The following is an 18,437-nucleotide window of genomic DNA, read 5'->3' as shown; positions in this document are numbered from 1 at the left end:
CTCCTGGGGAATTCGGTCCCCTGCAGCGCTGTTTTGCAATCTGTCTGGACCTTATGTATATGACTATTGTGATGCTATTCCTTTTCACTCCCTGGGCCTGATTCAAGAGAATAACTGCACAACAAAACTGGCTTTTTAAAAAATTCTTTTTATAACCCTCTCCAGGGACCTGCAGCAGCTGGATGACAGCACTCAGCTACCATTACTCTCCCATTTTTCAGAGACTGTTGAAGGTCTTACCACCATCCGAGCCTTCAGGTACAGGCTTTTTTTAAGAAACATAAGTATTTCAAAAGTGAGGTAATGTTATGTCTTAAACTGTTCTGCCTGGAAAATCCAGAGTCCTTACAAAGTGGGCAAGGGGGATGTCAAACACTGAAGAATTTTAAGCATTTTGTATGTAGAGGTGTCACTGTAAAAAGAACAAGCTCACGTGGGTCATCTGCCCTGTGCTTGCTGTGCAGACGCTTGTATGCAGCCTGAAAAATGAACTTGAGGGCAAATGTGATTTAAGAAGGTAAATTAGCCCACAATTACCACAGCGTGTGGTGTGGCAGACGATGGGCTTGGACGGTTTCCATGACAGAACTAATATGGACCAACTTGGTACAGAATAATCTGTGTCGATGTCCTGGCCAGATAAACTGTACATCCTAGCGACTTCAGAGGCTGCAGTAGCACCCTACGTTGCTTTTCAGGTTGTTGGCAGAAAATGTGGGTGTTTACGATGATTTTGGAAATACACAAGCTGGAGACAAAGTGTTTCCTTGCCTGTTCTGGTTTGTTTTTCCATCCACATAAGCTTCAAGGAGGGCAAGCCCAGGAATACCTGATAACGTGCCTGGATTCTGTATGTGTGTTAGAAAACTGGCAGTCATGCTGATACTTCAGAGGTACCAATAAAACCACTGCTGAGCTTACCAGCTGCTTTCCCTGCACTAGGGCTATTCTTGTCTTTTCCCAGTTGGCTCAAACACGGCTAACTTTTCCACTAGAATCTCATCTAGATGATATCTACATATTTTGTCACTTAATTATTACTGTTACCCTTCTATCCTTGAAACAGTAGTGTTTATTTATTCCTCCTAACCTATAATTTTAATTTTATAACAGAAGGAATGCACAAAGGTAACTTAAACTATTTTAAATAGGTTATGAAAAGATTAAAGAAAGAGCAACCAATTTAAGAGTTTGTTTCTTTTTGACTGAAGGTAGCTCACCCAAGAGTGGTAAAGCAGCTTATTGTTTTCCATTAATTACTGTTATTCACTATTTAATTCATTAAGTGCTAACAATGTTCTATAGTTTTAAATTATGCCCATGTTCAATTTGCAGGAAAATCAATTTCTCTTTTAATTTCTGCTTTTCTCATTCCTATATTCTTTTACTTGATCAAGAGGATCTTTGAAGCATTATGACTGTATATTTTCTGGTGTGGATACAGAAAGCAATATTCAATGCCATCTAGCTAATATTTTCAGTCTGTCAGAGCATTCCCTCTTGATTTGTCCTGTCACTTTGGAGCTAATTCCTCCGTCAAAGAATTGTTTGGTGCCTCCTTTTTCTTAAATCCTGCAGTAAGTGATGTGTCTCTGACCCAGCCAGCCATGTGTGTTCAGTGAGTTCTGTGTTCCATCTGTCTGCCAGCCTCCTGCCTCAGCTGCTAACCCAGTTATTTTTAGGACTGTGGAGCTTTTCAGCTGCCTAACATATTAGCAGGAGTGGAGTTCAGACTTGCTAGCGTGAGCATCCCTAAAAATAACACTAATTCAGGAATTCATTCTGTTAGGAGGTGCCAGTTGTTCCTGAAGTGTCCTTACCCTTGGTTACTCTCTGTCCTGGATTTATTCAGAATGCATATGGAAAGAAATGTACAAAAAATCTGGGGGAGCTCAGAAAGACAGCTACTGCTGCACCTACAAAAACACCTTCAGCAGATGCCCTGGCCTGATTTATGGTTTATTTTGATACTTCAGATAGCATTTGAACATTTGTGTAAAACCATCAAAAAAATGCAAATGTGAAGGATTCTGCAAAGACTTGTCTGTATTCTTAAAAACCTGGTAATGTGGGGACACTTCCTGAAGAGAAATTCTGATATTTTTGCGTCAATCCAGCAGCTGTGGTAACTTTGCATCCCTGTTCCACGTGCATATGCATGACTGACTCATGATGCATAGCTCACATTCTCTGAGGCATATCTGTCACACAGTTCCTCATGGTGTACAGATAGGAGAGTTAAATGTGACTGAATTGGTTCCAGAAGCAGCACAGCCACGTCTGTATGGTGAGGCACTGAGGGCAGCCAGCCCTGAGGAAAGGAAGGGCTCCCCAGCTCTGATGTGGTGACACTAATGCCTGCTTTCAGAAACAACCATCCTGCTGTGCAAACACACCAATGAGCTCCCAGCCAGCCCAGATTCTGGGCAGTGTGGGCAGCAGGGCAGGGAGGGGATTCTGCCCCTCTGCCCTGCTCAGGTGAGACCCACCTGCAGGGCTGCATCAGCTCTAGGGTCCCAGCACAGGAGGGACATGGAGCTGTTGGAGCGAGTCCAGAGGAGGCCACCGAGTTGATTAGAGATGAAGCACCTCTCCTGTGAGGAAAGGCTGAGAGTTGGGTTTGTTCAGCCTGGAAAAGAGAAGGTTTAGGGGAGACCTAATTGTGGCCTTCCAGTAACTGAAGAGAACCTGTGAGAAAGATGAGACTATTTACAGAGGAATGTAATGACAGGACAAGGGAAATGGCTTCTGACTGAAAGACAGGAGGTTTAGATTAGATGTTAGGAGGAAATTCTTTACTGTGAGGATGGTGAGGCATTGGCACAGGTTGCCCAGAGAAGCTGTGGATGCCCCATTCGTAGAAATATTTAAGGCCAGGTTGGATGGAGCTCTGAGCAACCTGGTCTAGTGACTGATGCCTCTGCCCATGGCAGGGGGTTGGAATGAGATGATCTTTAAGGTCCCTTCCAATCCAAGCCATTCCGTGATTCCCCACTGCACACAGCAGACATGTCTCTTATGTCTTAGCGTGTGGCTAAGTTGTGGACAGCTGAATTATTTATTTTCTTCAAAATATAAGCTTTTTATGTAAAGTAATTATTTTACTGTGCTCAGCAGAAGGATTAAGGTACTCTGCAGTGTACAGATTTGAAAGCTTCTATAAGCCATGTATTTCATACATAGGCGTTCTTCTATATCAGTATTAGGAGAGCTGGGTTTATAAATGATCAGTGCTTATCGCAGCCATAATAGCTAAAGGATAAGGTAAAGTTTCAAAGGGGGAGATCAAGTGTATTTAATTTGATCATGTAATAAAAGGGGGGAAAGGCAAGATCTGGGTGCTTAAACTAAATCGTCAGGCCTTTGAGCTTATATCACTGCCCTGGAAAATGCCCTTTTGTGCCAGGCTTGTGTGTTATTAGCTGTAATTGTTGATACACTTGATTATTGACATCACTTTAATTTCCAACTATGCAATTAAATATGCCCAGCTAAAAGGGGTGACTGGCTGACTTGCACACTTGCCAAGACCCCAGCAGGGAATCATCTCCCATACTTGCTGAATTCATGGCAGATGTCATTGGTGCAGCTATTCAGGTGAATGGGTGCAAATTCACTATAACAAACTGTAAGCAGGCTTATTTGTGATTCATCCTGGTTTGTGTACCGTGGCTAATTCCTTGAGGGAAGGGAAACAGTTCTTTCCAATCAAATATTCCTTGTTGTGCCATGTACTTGGACTTCCATTTTCCAAAGTGCTCCATTTGTTTATTGATAAGGACAAATACATTTGTTTAATGTGGGTGGTACTATAATGGGAAGTTCTTAGAGTTTATACTTTTTTAGTTGTTATAATTTCTAGGCACTCTGGTTATATAAATATTAAAACCTGAGCTTGTATGATTGAGAAAAGCTGAATTCTGCAGCATTAATGCTTCTTTTCACAAGTACATGTATGTATTATTTTTCTCATACATATTTCAAATATTTTAGTTTTAGATTTCTCTCTCAATTACCGAGTCATAAAATACATTTATAAAATGCCCAGTGGGATCTGGAGATCCCACAGAATTTCAATGCAATAATATCCATAAATTACTGCACAAATACACTTTGCCTGTTTCAAATACACCACTATAAATGACGTCACTCTGAACTATTGATAGGCTGATTTATACCCTGTGCCAAGCTGTCCATGAGCGCATATCCCAGAAATTAAATTTTACTTTGTATTTTCCTGAGACCCCAAGGGCTGACTCCTTTTTTTCTCCTTTCCTCTTGCTTTCTTCTTTTCTTCCTTTCTTCATTTTTTTCTTTTTTTTTTTTGTTTGTTTGTTTGTTTCCTTTTTTTAGGTATGAAGCCAAATTTCGACAAAAACTTCTTGAATACACAGATTCCAACAACATTGCCTCCCTTTTCCTCACAGCAGCCAATCGCTGGCTGGAAGTTCGCATGGCAAGTACATCATTATTGTTGTGTGTACACAAGGAATTTTTGACTTTGTTCCAAGTAACTTGATGAGGCATCCAGCAATTTTCCAGCCTCTTCTCAAAGCTATACCTTTGCCCTCTGTGTCTCTCTGACTGTGATGAGCACATGACTAACCCATCCTGGACACTTAATGGGGTATGAATTTTCCCCATAGCCTGCAGCTGTTTTTCCAAGACAGGAATAGTTTTCATGGGTCACGTTGGCTCCTCTGTGTGTGAAGAGTGGTCAGAGCTAGTTGAGCTGTGCCACCAGCCAGCATGTCATTGTGGGACCATGTCAGTCAGTGTCAGCAGCCTCTGCCTTGTGATTCCCTCAGAACATTTCAATATCTTGGAAGCTCTCCTAATGAGCAGAAGGCTGTCAATAAGTTTGAGTCTGTTTTGGGGTCATCTGAAGAACACCAAAGATATTGAATGGCCTGTTTTCTGCTCAGTGAAGTGGCCTGGCATGAGAAATGCTTTATTAAAAATAATTCTCTAAGAAGAAAGTCAAGGAATTTTATGTTGTGGAATGTTACACCACAGTTGTAAATGCATGTGTAGTAATGCTGTTCTGGTAACAAGGGCTTCTTTTAGATGTGCTAAATCTATGTTAATTCATTTTTCATTTTGGACTGCCTCTTTACTGGTACCTTTTGCTAATCTAGTTCAGGTATTGGGTGCGACTTGAATAAAATATTATTACCATATTATATATTCAGGCCCGGACCACCTGAAGTCCCTAATTCTGATCAATGCCTCTATCACTAAACAGTTCAAAGACCGACAAATGACAATTTCCCTCCTACAGAGTTTGTTTTCTAGTCTGTTACACAATTTTACTCAAAGAATTGTCTGTGGGAAATCAAATCATCAATTACTTAAATTAAAGCAGGAAAGGGCCCTTAAGGTAATAGGTGTGTGCTGTGCAAGAAAGGCTTGTTTGAACAGTTATGGGTGGTAGGAACTCAGCAGCAACAGCAGAGCCTCCCAGCAATTCATCATCAGCCACAGAGATGGGATACATGAGCATTTCCCTTCTATCCCAGGTAACATCAGCTGCATGATTTATTTCAGCCACCTTCATTACATGCTTAAGATATCTGTGTCGACTTCCCCAGCCCAGCCCTGCTAAAAGCAGAGGATGGGTTCCTAGGTAGAGTCTGTATGGAGTTCCGTGGGGTTTTCTGCCTGCGTTTTGAAACTGTGCAATGGGTTTGTTATGTGGTATGCAAAGTTATGAGAACGTTTTAACCCTTTGTAGACTTATAATGATGGAGCTTATTCATATTCCTTCAGGAGTACATTGGAGCATGTGTGGTACTCATAGCAGCTGTCACTTCTATTACCAGTTGCCTGTATAATAAAATCACTTCAGGACTTGTAGGCTTGGGACTAACCTATGCTCTTATGGTAAGAATCTCAGGATCCTTTCTGTCTCTCCCAAACATTTTTTTGTAATTCCTCAGGGCACAAAGATGAACAGGAAGATTGAAGGTGTCTGTACATCTATAGTGGGTACTGTAACATCACTGAAACCATGTGTTTACTTCAGTTCACATGTGATGGTTGACATATTTGAGTGTATGCTTTCTTCAGCTTTGAGATCAAATCTCATCGAGGTGTTAGTTCAGATATGTCAACAAAACATGGACAAGTTGCATCATAATTTTTTATATTGTCTTGCATTGTGAAGAATACATTTTCAGTGCATCAGTTGTAATTATGCCCTGGTATGTCATTCTAGATTGTCCAAACTTAAGTTACCAAAAGGATGTCTTTTCACCTGTCTTTATTGTCTCCCCACCCTCTTTTCTGTTGGTGTGGATCAGATCTCCATAGTACCAAAGTATGTGTGCACTGCAGTTAGGAAATTTAACCTTCAGTCATTGTTGCCTCCCTGTTGGTGTTGTACCATCCAGTGCATTCACAACTTCCACTTACTGAGGCATTCCTGTGTAGGAATATAAACTGCATGCTGGTCAAATGATGCAAACCACTAAAAATCTGGGATTCAGTCGTGTATTTGTTTTACATCAGGTGTCTAACTATCTGAATTGGATGGTTCGTAACCTGGCTGACATGGAGATCCAGCTGGGGGCAGTGAAAAGAATCAATGGCCTTCTCAAAACAGAAGCTGAAAATTACGAAGGGCTCCTTTGTAAGTGCGGTTTTGTGCAGCCTGCAGAAAGAGCTTGCTGAAATTTTAATGACTTTGCAGTGTATTGCTATGAAAAATTTAGTAAATCATCTAATGAACCAACTAATTTATTATAAGAGGGTTGATGTTGGGTTTTCCCCCCCCCGTGCTTGTGGTACAGCTTCCTCACAGATTCCCCAGAACTGGCCAGACAGAGGGGAGATCCAAATTCAGAACCTCAGTGTCCGATACGACAGCAACTTAAAGCCAGTTCTGAAACACGTCAACGCTCACATCTCACCAGGACAAAAGGTAAAGTACTGCAGTGGTCCTCAGAAGCTCTTTAGACTAGCACATCACATAAATCAGAGTGAAAACACACCACAGAATGTTTTGATGACTGAATTACAGATGATTTTTTTTTTTTCTCTCAAAGAATGTAGTGCACTGGAAAGGAGTCTGGGGGATTCTTAGCTTGGTGTATTGAGGCAAACACCCCCCTCTCGGTATCCCAGTGCCCTCCTGTCAGCACACAGTGCCAAAAGAAGTGACAGTGAGCCCTTACAGTGCTAGACCTACTTTTCATCCTTCTCACATGACTCTCTTGTCTTTATTCTTCTCATTACCACTCTCCTATTGTTCCTGTTATAGGACTGCCCTTGATTTATCCTTAAATGCTCAGATCCCTAAAAGACAAAAAGTGAACCCAGCGATTCTGTAATGCCTGGTTCAGTGTGACTGATCTGTTAGGAGGAGAAGAGGATCATGTGAATCAGAACAGCTCCACCACCCTCTCATCTGAAGTGTCAAGTACAGATGTTATCCATTTCCTGTATTTTCACTGCCTGATGTTCATCTGCTTTCTGTGTCACAGATTGGGATCTGCGGCCGAACAGGCAGTGGAAAATCCTCCTTCTCTCTTGCATTTTTCAGAATGGTTGACACCTTTGAGGGTAAGATAACACTTTTTATGTGTCTCTCAAAAGTAGTTTCTGAAGGTTCTTTGGTAGTCTTCCTTAACAGCAGCAGCTCTGAAGTGTGATTTTCAAATCTGCAGGACACGCTCCCTGGCCCTGTTTAGAGCTGATATCATCTGTCACCTAACAGCTGTGCCATTTGTAAGGCAGATCAATAAAAATTCTGCTTGATAGAAGCAAAAGTCCAAGATTGACAGACAACAGCCCTTTGTGCTGTTAAATCACAACAGCAGCAGCAAAGCATAAAAGAGCAAGGTGTTCAAATGTAATGAAGGATCTGTGCTCAAGGGACAGATAGGATCCACTAGGCCCAGAAAACTAAGCAACTGGGGGTTGCAGCATGGTCTTCTGCCCTGGAATTTCCTGCCATATTTCCTGCTCTGTGTGCCATGTCCATATGCCTCACAGGGAGGCATCTCAAAAAGATGTCAGCCTATTTCCCAGCCACATCACCCACAGAGCCCCTATGCAGAGACAGACAGTTGTACTCAGAGATAAGATTTCATAGTGCTCAACAGTAATTTAGCGTTCTGAAAGGCTTGTTGCCCGTGGTAATTAATCCCTGATTGAAGCGATGTCTGAGCTTGTTGTTTGATAGAAGTATACTGGTCAAGCAGTTAAGTAGTGTATCTAATCATTCCTAAGATACTTCAGGTACACTCTGTACGCTTTCCAGCTCAGCTTAGTCTCAAGAAGGCTGTGCTTGCTTTTTAGTCAAAGCATGTTTCTTTAGTGAAGAAAGGGGTATGTGATACAAGGCCTGTTCCTGCTGTATGCCTTTCAGCCTGGAAGTGAGCCATGTCTGTGCCAGCAGCTGTGTGGCACAATAAACACACTGTCCTCTTTCTTTTGAATAGGGAGGATTATCATTGATGGTATAGATATTGCAAAGCTGCCCTTACAGACGTTGAGATCCAGGCTGTCAATCATCCTCCAAGATCCCATTTTATTCAGTGGGACAATCCGGCAAGTATTAAGCACCAGCAATAAATAAAACCCATGTAATTGCTTATATGTCATACAATATGAATGATATATTTTAATTGTACTACATAATGACTTTTATACCAAGCTGTTCAATTCCAGTCTCCTCAGCTGGGATAGGGAGGATCACTGCCTTCTGTCTGTGCTTTTAATTCATCCCTGCCAGACTAACCTTTCCCCATGCCTGAGCCTGAACAGGACACTGTTGGCAGAAGACACCCCATGCCTGGGAAGCAGGGAAAGCCATTATTTATTCCTCCAGGATTTACTAATCAGTTCAGCTCACTGATCAAATACCCATAACCACCCAGCATTTCTTGAAACCTTTTTTTTCCTACATCTGTTTTCATCTGTCTGCCTTAAAATATGAGATGTAAAAAATATAGACTAAAAATTTTACTGCAGACAGAGAGAAAGCAAAAGAACAACATGAGGAGTACTGAGGCACTGGGCTATTTTATTTTGGAGCCTCTATTTGTGTTTCTTCTGAGCCATTTCATCTGCAGCACCAAATACCTTAGCTCTTTTTGTTGGGTGTGGGGTTTTTTTGGTTTTTGTTTGTTTTTTTGTGTTCTCTTCCTACTTCTCTGAGAAGATGATGCAGTAGAAACAATGGCCAAAAGTTGCCGTTTCCAACAAATGTCCTTCCCTGTGTCTGTGCCATTTGCCTTAGGAAGAAACAGTACAATCCTCAGTGCACAGTTACATCACTTGCAGTTTTAGTTCCTACAAGTGGTTAGAGTTCACTGAAAAGGATGCAGGCTTCAGGACATGCCTGAATAGACCATGATTCATTCACATCAGAAGATGATGTGATTGTATTCCTTTGTTTTATGAATTAATCTATTAAAAAATGCATTTAGGCCAGCATCGAGTTTTCACAACTCATACAGCAGGAGTAAAACATAAAAATAACGTTATGCACCATTGAATCTTTTATTGTCATTCTGTGTGCTAATGTAATATGATGTGAGATTCACATTTGTTGCTGTCACTTCTGGGCCAAAGCAAACTAAAATAATGTTCATAAATCCAAGATTTTTTGAATTGCAGTGAAGACTTAAATTTCATAATGCAGTATGAAGCTTGATGTTTCTGTTAACATTACTATAGCAATGAAGAACAAAGAGATTTTGTATTTAAAAGGAGGGAGGGTAGAATTTTGGCCTTTGTTAAAATTGAATGTTAATTTTAACTGAGTATAGTCACAGCTTTTTCTAGTAAAATGAGATTTCTTTAGTTTATAGAGAACAAAATAAATTCCAAACCCATAAAGATATCCACAAAATTGGAAGGTTTTCCCTTTCTGCTCAACTGAGAGTCAAATTTTCATCTTAATCACATTGGCATAAATATTGATTAAGTCTGGAAAATTCAATGGATCTATACCAATGATAGATCAGAATCAGGCCCAGATCTTCAGTGTATGATTCTGATTATCTGCAGGTTTTTTTCTAAGCACACTAAAAGAAGAAATCCATTGCAGCAGTTTCTGTTGACTGATGTTCTTGAATTACCCATGCTGCAGGTTTAACTTGGACCCTGAGAAGAAGTGCACTGACAGCATGCTCTGGGAAGCACTGGAAATAGCACAGCTCAAGCATGTGGTAAAGGCACTACCTGGGGGCCTAGGTAATGAGACTTCTTTTTGAGAATATTGTTTCCAGCATTCACAATATTCCTGTTTCACTCTTATTTGTTAGAAGGGTAGTTGATGAAGAAAGAGCGTTTAAAGTTTGTGGAAGGTGACAAAAAGTGCCTGCAGGCTAATGTCCTATTTCTGTATAACTCCTTTACCAACTGTACCTGGGGGCAGAATCCTCTTTCTTTTCAAATTGATGGTAAAATTATTTTATTTCAGTATATCTTTGTATTGAAGCACTGAAGTTTGAGTCTTGTGAATTCAGATAGGCAGTGACCAAATCAAGTGTTACCTAGAACACGTTCTTTTGTATTTTCCAATAGTCATGTCCAAGGAGGAAGATTTCTAAAGCTTCAAGGTGTGAATCATTTGGCCATGCAGGAAAGAAAAAGAAAAAGAAAAAAGAAAAAAGAAAAAAAAAAAAAGAAAAAAAAAAAAAAGAAAAAAAAAAAAAAAAGGCAAAACCCCAAACACCTAACAACAAACAAAAACATCAATAAACCCCCTTAAAATGGTAAGCTGTACAGCCCTAGGGTAAAGGAATGAGGTATGCTGGTTTGACTGGGGGTACAGTGTCCTAGACTGCACTTTTTTCAGAGAAATTCACTCTTGGATATCCTCAGCTACTTTGATGTTTATCAGATACAGAGAATATAGTGAGACAAAAGTACTGTTTCTTTTGAACACTAGAAATAAGCAGGCAAAACTGTGTCAACAGCAGCTGTAGGCCTAGGAAATATTACTTTATGCTGAAAGTGAGACATTTTTTCCAAGTATATGCTCTGTTCTGATCTGACTGTACTGATTATGCTGTATCACTTCCAGATGCAATAGTCACAGAAGGGGGTGAAAACTTCAGCCAGGGCCAAAGGCAGCTGTTCTGCCTGGCAAGGGCTTTTGTGAGGAAGACGAGCATCTTCATCATGGATGAAGCCACAGCATCTATTGACATGGCAACAGTGAGTTTGAAGTGCTTCTGATTCCTTTTCCTTGAGGGGGAGACAACTGATATGCGAAGAAAAAGGTGGAAAGCAATTCTGCCTATTCTGTAATATGCTTACACCATATTTAGTGCAGACATATTTACAAGCCTAGGTAGTTGTGAGTCACTGCTAACAAATCTAAACCATTTTACTTTTAAACCGTTTTACTGGGGATTGAATAGTTATTCCAGAACTGATTGCATTATGAAAATGAAGCGTGTCATTTTAATTGGCAGTAGGCATTTCTAAAGTAAACAAAGCTTGGGATGGTCAGTGAAGGGTGAATTGGCAAGTGACAAGTTTTCCCAGCATGGTTGGCAGGACAATTCAGGAAGTTAGAAGGCTTGAAAGTAGAGTCAAGGAAGTAAAAACAGACACAGAAAAGACATTCTGGATTATTGCATTAATTGCCTGGAATTTCTAGGCAGATGTTTAAGCACTCAGTAACAGTGCAGTGACTGGGTTTTAGCCAAATAGAATAATACATTTTTTTCATCTGTTATGCTGTTACAGGAAATATTTCAGTTTTCTTTCCGCTGTAAGTAAAGAACAGAATTGGAGGGGTTTGTTAGAACAGCTAGAATTTTTAGTGCAGTGAAATGTTAGTGTTTGAGTTTCAGTAAGGGAACTATAGTGCATGCAGCCCAGTTAAAACACATTTTGAATTTTGATGCATTGAGGATAGAGTCCCTCCTTTGAAATACTTCTCCAAAGAGCAGCTAACAGCAAATGAAGGAATCTGTGCTCATGACACTTCCAGGCAATTTGGAATGCAACAACGCATCTCTTAAATAGCAAGGGATGAGTACTTGTTGAGTGAAAGCTATGTAAGTTAACGCCATCTTAAATATCATCTCCACTGTTAAATATGCCAGGTACAGCACAGTCCCTTGCTTGTCCCTGCCACCCCTTGGTGTTAGATGTCCCCATTGTGCTGGAACATTCCTGGCCTTGCAGTGGAGTGAAGGACACGCTACAGAGGCGCTGGCATGGGCAGCCTGGCAGCACCCAGAATTCACCTTGGAGTTCCTCACTGTGAAACTGAGGCCAGGATAGCAGGAGTTTGGGGCTAGAGCAGAGCTCTGGTGTCTGATGAACCCCTGAGACAGTGGGAATGGCAGGAGATACCAGGCTCTGGCTTAGTTCAGACATGTAGCTAATTTTTCACTTCTGCAATGGTCAATAAATAACAGCATGGGATACTCAGTGCTTACTTAAGCCTTATTAGTGTCTTTGTCTATCATGCAGCTTGTGTTGAAAAGCACCAAATATGTTTCCTTCCCTAGGAGAATATTCTCCAGAAGGTGGTCATGACTGCATTTGCTGACCGCACTGTGGTGACAATAGCGGTAAGTACAGCCCCTGCTGCCATTCTAATGCAAACAGGGATCAGAAATGCCCCAAGAGTCACTTCTGCTCAGTGTTAATAAATGTGTTCATTTCATTCATCTCTTGATTCTTTTAAGTGGTGTTTAAGCTTTCTTTTCCATTTTTAAATTTCTTACTTAATTTTGTAAGAGTAGCTTCTTAAATGTGTTGAATGACGCTAAGTCAAATTACCTGTAAAGGTACGTAATCTAAGTCTGCACTCTATCTTCTGTTTCCCATTTTAGGCTAATTTAAAATGCCATATACTTTGCTGTGAAATATAAGAATAAATTTCATCAAGCTAAAATAATCATTTAACTAAGAGCATTTCAGGGAGGTGAAATGAAGTCAGTATGCTTTCTTGCAAAGTAATCATAACCATGACATTTCTTGATTTCTCTGCAAGAAAATTCAGATTTGCACTGTATTCTGCATTTATGTATCTCTTTCAGTTTGTTTGGGGACAAGCTGAAAAAGCTTTATTTTTCTTTTATTCCCTTAGTGAGTTTTAAACTGCACAGTTCAAATAAAAAATATCTTGGAATAAACTTACTTTGAAGTTTTTGTTTACTTCCAATTGTAAATGTGGTTTACAGCAGGTGGGTTTGAATACAAAACATTTTGTTGTAGAAACATAACGTAGGGAGTTTGTGGCATGGGTAGTCTTTTGGGGGGTTGGGTTTTTTGATTTTTTTTTTGTGTTGTTAGTTTTGAGGTGTGTTTTTGTTTTGTGTTGGTTTTGGTGGGGTTTTTTCCCAGAAAAAGCCATATATTTCTAATTTCTATTTAGGAAGAATAGCAATAGTTGGAGTTATAGTACTGGCTGTCTGTTATCTTCTGTGTTACTCACAGTTTCCAGGGTGGCAGTACTGGATTGTGTTACACTGAAACAGATCAGATAAGGGCAGCAAATTCAACTGGAATGTGATATTTCAGTCCCCTGCCCCTGCCTGTGGACTGGATAAATGTCATAGAAACTGCAGAATATATGAGATTTGTAGATGCCATCAGTGATTACTTTGTGGAAAATCTGGCTAGGAAAGCCAGAGAAGGAAATTCAAGGGTTGTTTTGATACTGAGGATGCCCAAGACTTGATTAGGAACCTTATGGGTGAAGAGCAACTGTGTAACAGCAACCAATAATATTCTGAGATTAAATATCCCTGCAGGAGTAATGCAGATCCAAAAAATCCCATGCAGTTACAGTTGACATTGCAAAGTGGAATTCTGTCAGTATGAAGAGGCTTGCAGAAACCTAACCCAAAAGAATAAATGGTGGGGTGAAAAAAAGCTAGAAGAAGCAGCAAGGGAGATTGAATCTGACAGGGATTGTGGAAGTTACTGAAGCATTTTATTTAAAAAGAAGATGGAAACAATGCATGCTATTTATTTAAGTAATGCTTGAGTTTGGATAGAAAAATGTGGTATGGATAAAGAAATAAAAAAGATGATTAGAAACCAGAAGGCTGAACTCAACACAGTTCACACATGCCTTGAGTACTGTGTGTAGTTCCAGTGTCCTTATGCCCAGAACAATACATTACAACTGAAAAATGTTGAGAAGCACAGGATGATTTTGGAGGTGTTGGATTTGCTCCTGGAGGGGAGCATCTGAGCAGCCTGGGGCTCTTCTGTCTGGAAGAAGGACAATGTAAGGATATGTGAGAGAGGTCTGCAAGGGGCCCCACAAGGGGCATCAGATGAAACTGAGCAACACGGCCCAGAGCATACAAAAGGAGAGGGTACTTGTTCCTATAGTGAGGAGGAAATATGGAAAAGTCTTTTCCAAAGGATATGGATGCAAAACAATTATGAAAGCTCAAGAGAAGACATGGCCCAAGTCCTGTAAAACTGACTAGATCAGCTTTCTAAATAGACAAACCACAGCAAGCTCAGGAGACAGATGTAATCCAGGACTGGGAGAATTCCCAGCTTCCCACAGGCAGTTCCACACTCAGTTGCCCAGTTCCTACTCTGCCTGGCTGCCTTCTTTTGGCTGCACTTGGTAGCAGGACTCTGGGCTGGGGACATTCTAAAGGGAACTTGTAGGACTCTTCATATTCACAAGTACCTGTGTATTTTTTAGGTACTTGAGTATCCACCTGGCTCTTGGTCTGTATATTTATCTGCAGTATTTACACAGAAATTAGGATGAAAAGTAGGATAAATAGCCTTAATCAAACTTGAACTGCATAAGAAAATTAATTTGTGGAGGTCTGTCTTATCCTGGAATGTACTGAATAGAGAGATACGCTGACCTGGCATTTTGTTTATTTGTTTTTCAGCACCGTGTGCACACTATCCTCAATTCAGATTTGGTTATTGTAATGAAGAGAGGGGTTATTTTGGAATATGACAAGCCTGAGGTTCTGCTAGAACAAGAAGACAGTGTCTTTGCTTCTTTTGTACAAGCAGATAAGTAATAAAAATAAATAAAGCATTTTAGAATACAATTTTATTATTTTCTAAAAAATGTAAAATACCTGTAAATAAATATTATTTCATAATAAATTGAGCTTTTCCTTTTTTAATAAAATGAGCCATTTTTCCATCTGAAGCATTAATGAATTACCTGTGTACTTTACTTTTTTGTATACAACTACTTTTCTTTTTATTTGCTGCCAAAGAATTATGAAATATAGTTGAAAAAAACTACATGGGTGAACTACAACATGATACACATCAAAAAAACTTTACCAGCATGGAGTTTTTATGTACCTCTCAACTCTCCCCATCATTTATTAATGTTATTTTTTATGTGTCATAGTCCTACTGTAGATAATGTTCGTGACTGACTAAACGCAGAAGGAAAAATTATATACCAAAGGTATCTCTCAAAAGCTTGTATCTCTTTCAATCAAATGACTCTGTAAAGCTTTAATATCTAAATATAAAATCTATAAAACATTTTTATATTGTGGTTTATTGATAGTGCCTGAGCTGTACCTTAGACTCTCTTTCAATACTGTCTGGAAATTAATCACAATGTGATTCCATCTTTCTGCCCACTGAATGCTATTGCACTGATTCCAAGCAGGATGGAGGCAGACTCTCTCCAAAACTGTGAAGAAGCTGAGACGAGGCAGGCTGTGATAAAAGTATCAGTGTTTAATGTACACTGTTTCCAGACCAGTGCAGATGTACCAATTCATCTGGAAATTATCCCTCCAAGACTGATAAATAAACAGCATTAATGCTTTTCACTGCAGCTCGGGGCCACGAGAGCTTGACTCATCATCTCCTAGCTTCACATATTTCACCCACTGTCATGCTGTCTCTAGATTTACTGTGACCCTTAACAATAAATTCTGTACACTTAAGATAACTTTTAACCATTGAAATTATCCTAATTTAGCTATACAGCTAATTATCCCTGCCCTGTGACAATCATTCTGGGATTTTTTCATTAATAGAGGGTTAGAATGTCAGTAACCCAACGGAAGGCTACAATGAGTTTTTCACTTATTCCTTTTACAATAAGTTTGCCTTTACATCCATTTTTTGTTTTCTTACTTCCCCTATTTGAAGGATTTCTAGTGCTTAGGAGAGGTCTTTGTCTTTTGGGGTTTTTTTCCTCTCTTTAGCCTGCTCAATTAGTTTGGAACCTGGTTTTAAACGCGTTAATTTTTAGAAAAGGACACCTCAGTGTTCGCACGGGGTATGTGATATTTTACTTCTAGCGCTGCAGCAGAGAGCCAGGGAAAATGAAGAACTGTTGTTACTGTTCGTGTTACCAGTTCCAGAGCAGAGTCCCTGCTGTTATTTGGGCAATAATGAACGGCAGGTAAGTGGCAACAGAGGAGAATGTAGAATGAACAGTGGTACAAGGAGGTAGGGTATGGTTATGCAGATGAAAGGCATGAGCTCTCTCATTGCCTGCTACCCTTTGAGAGAGAAAAAGAGCACTTTGGAGTTTTCTCTTCCTCCAGGGAATTGCTTGCTGGTCAGTGTCCAAGAAAGAATGTCTGCAGAGCTATTGATGTGTTTTCACCCTGGAATACCAGGCTTCCACTGGGGCTGAGAGAGGAGAGGTGGGAGCAGAAGGGCACGGAGCCGGTTTCTGCTACAGCTACTGGGCCTGCTGTTTCTTGGCTCCCCATTGCTGCTCTAAGGCAGGATCTCATGCTGTAAAGGCTTAGGAAAACCACTGCAGCACACCTCAAACTCAGAGGCTCTGCAGCCATCTGTGGAGCTCTTGGAGATTCTAATGGCAAGGGAAGAGATGCAGAGAAGTGAGGTTTCCTGTGCTCTTAATAAAGCGCCTGGGATGTGACTGCAATTTGGACTCACTCCTATTCCACAAGCTTCTGACAACCTCACCTAGAAGGGAGTGCAGGGGAGGAAAGGACACAGCATATTGCTGAGGAGGCTGTACTTTATCTTGCAGTATTGAGGAACTAAAACTCAATAGAGCAAATGCTGTACATTTCCATTTTAAATGGGGTTTGTATTTCCCAAAGTAGTGTTGCAGGAGAGTAGGGTGAGTTCATTCATCTCCAACAATTACTCATCTTTTGAATGGTACTACACTGCTGAATCAATATGTGTGAACAGGGAGGCTCTCAGTTGCCACTTGGACAGGACATTTCATCTGGTCTTGTTTATTTGGGACTAGGGAGTTCCTGCCCCTAACTCCAGAGGATTAAGAGTCTCACCAGTGACAGAAGCAGTACCCAAGAACATCGTTCTGTGGTGCAAGGCTGACTGACATTATCCAAGTCAATAAACCTTGTTGCCACAAGCTAGGCAGCCCAGGAGTCACTGCTAAACCAGGCTCACAAATGTGTTTGCATGACAGTGAGGCCTCACTAAGCAAAGGGCTGTACTGCAATGGCTGCGGGACAGTGCAAGCCAAGCAAGGCCAGACTTTCAGTTTTCCTGAGGGGTAGGACTTGTCTCAGTCCCAATGGTGTTAGGGGATAAGCTGCCCATGGAGATGCAACCAGAGGGGTTCTTGTTGCTTTGTATTAATGCTCCCACTATACAAAAAAACTTTATAGGGTTTACTCCCTTGTCTTAGTGTGGCTAGGAAGCACAGCAGGGCTGCTTCATCAGCCCTCTTCCCAGCTCTGTTCATGCCTCCCTTTGTGGCTTTGCATAATTAACTCTGATGTCTTTTCTTCTGCCTACCTACTCGCGCTGCAAGGTGATTTATGAGGCTTAATTTCTGTCACACTAACACCGTAGCCTCTGAAGCTTTACTTGGCTTCTCAAAGCAGAGTAATAACATGGCAACAACTAAATTTTAATTTGACAGTTATCATAAGATCTTGTTTGATAGCCATCAAAATTAGAATAAATTGGGGGAGGGGGAAGTTTTGAAGCGTAAAACTTATTTTGTGGGTGGAAGAACTTACCCCTCGTGATTCAATACTACGGAGTGGGGTTGTTCATTCCTGTGAGCCCAATTCTTTTCAGCAGCTCTTAACACAAATATGTTGGCTCACTCAGAAGATCTGTCACTTTTTTCTATTAAGCATCTGTCGCTTGATCCATAAAGACAGCTCTAGAAATTCTTCAGCAGAAACCACTTGCTTTCCTGTCCCATCTCAGCCCCTAAGTGCTCAGAGATGAAGAAAAAGAAGTGGCAAACCACAGTCCCATTACAGAGGTGGGAACAAGGAAGCACTGTTCTAGAGAGTTCAGGATTCCTAAAGGCGGCGTGGTGAGTGTGTTCATAAAGCACCCCTCCCTGGGTCGTTCCTAGCACCAGAAGATGCAGAAAGTCACTCTTCCTCTAAAACCCTCTCCCCCGACAGGTTTTTATCCATTCCACGTTTATGGAGGTACCGCCCTCTGGAGGAAAAGGTACAGAATAAAGACCACGGTTAGAAAAAAGGCAAAACGGCACAAAAGTCAGGACTGCCTCTTGT

At 40.7% G+C, this 18,437-nt stretch overlaps 1 protein-coding gene across 2 annotated transcripts in view; it reads left to right on the top strand.

The window, feature by feature from the left end:
- Positions 1-15,473, top strand: part of ABCC8 (ATP binding cassette subfamily C member 8) — a 73,548-nt gene extending 58,075 nt beyond the window's left edge. For both annotated transcript variants that reach the window (XM_066187633.1, XM_066187634.1), the window contains exons 29-39: positions 166-258; positions 4,354-4,456; positions 5,770-5,883; positions 6,511-6,631; positions 6,792-6,922; positions 7,485-7,563; positions 8,445-8,553; positions 10,100-10,203; positions 11,039-11,172; positions 12,483-12,545; positions 14,850-15,473. In XM_066187633.1, the coding sequence (XP_066043730.1) occupies positions 166-258; positions 4,354-4,456; positions 5,770-5,883; positions 6,511-6,631; positions 6,792-6,922; positions 7,485-7,563; positions 8,445-8,553; positions 10,100-10,203; positions 11,039-11,172; positions 12,483-12,545; positions 14,850-14,987 (1,189 nt within the window). In that variant the 3' untranslated portion in view covers positions 14,988-15,473. The remainder of the gene's footprint in view (positions 1-165; positions 259-4,353; positions 4,457-5,769; positions 5,884-6,510; positions 6,632-6,791; positions 6,923-7,484; positions 7,564-8,444; positions 8,554-10,099; positions 10,204-11,038; positions 11,173-12,482; positions 12,546-14,849) is intronic.
- Positions 15,474-18,437: the final 2,964 nt, after the last annotated feature.

This window comes from Chamaea fasciata, unplaced genomic scaffold (assembly GCF_029207755.1).
Source record: "Chamaea fasciata isolate MVZ Bird 193981 ecotype frontalis unplaced genomic scaffold, bChaFas1.0.hap1 SCAF_7, whole genome shotgun sequence".
Lineage (NCBI taxonomy): Eukaryota > Metazoa > Chordata > Aves > Passeriformes > Sylviidae > Chamaea > Chamaea fasciata.
Note: the sequence above shows the minus strand (reverse complement) of the source record. Positions and strands in the feature narration are given on the sequence as shown.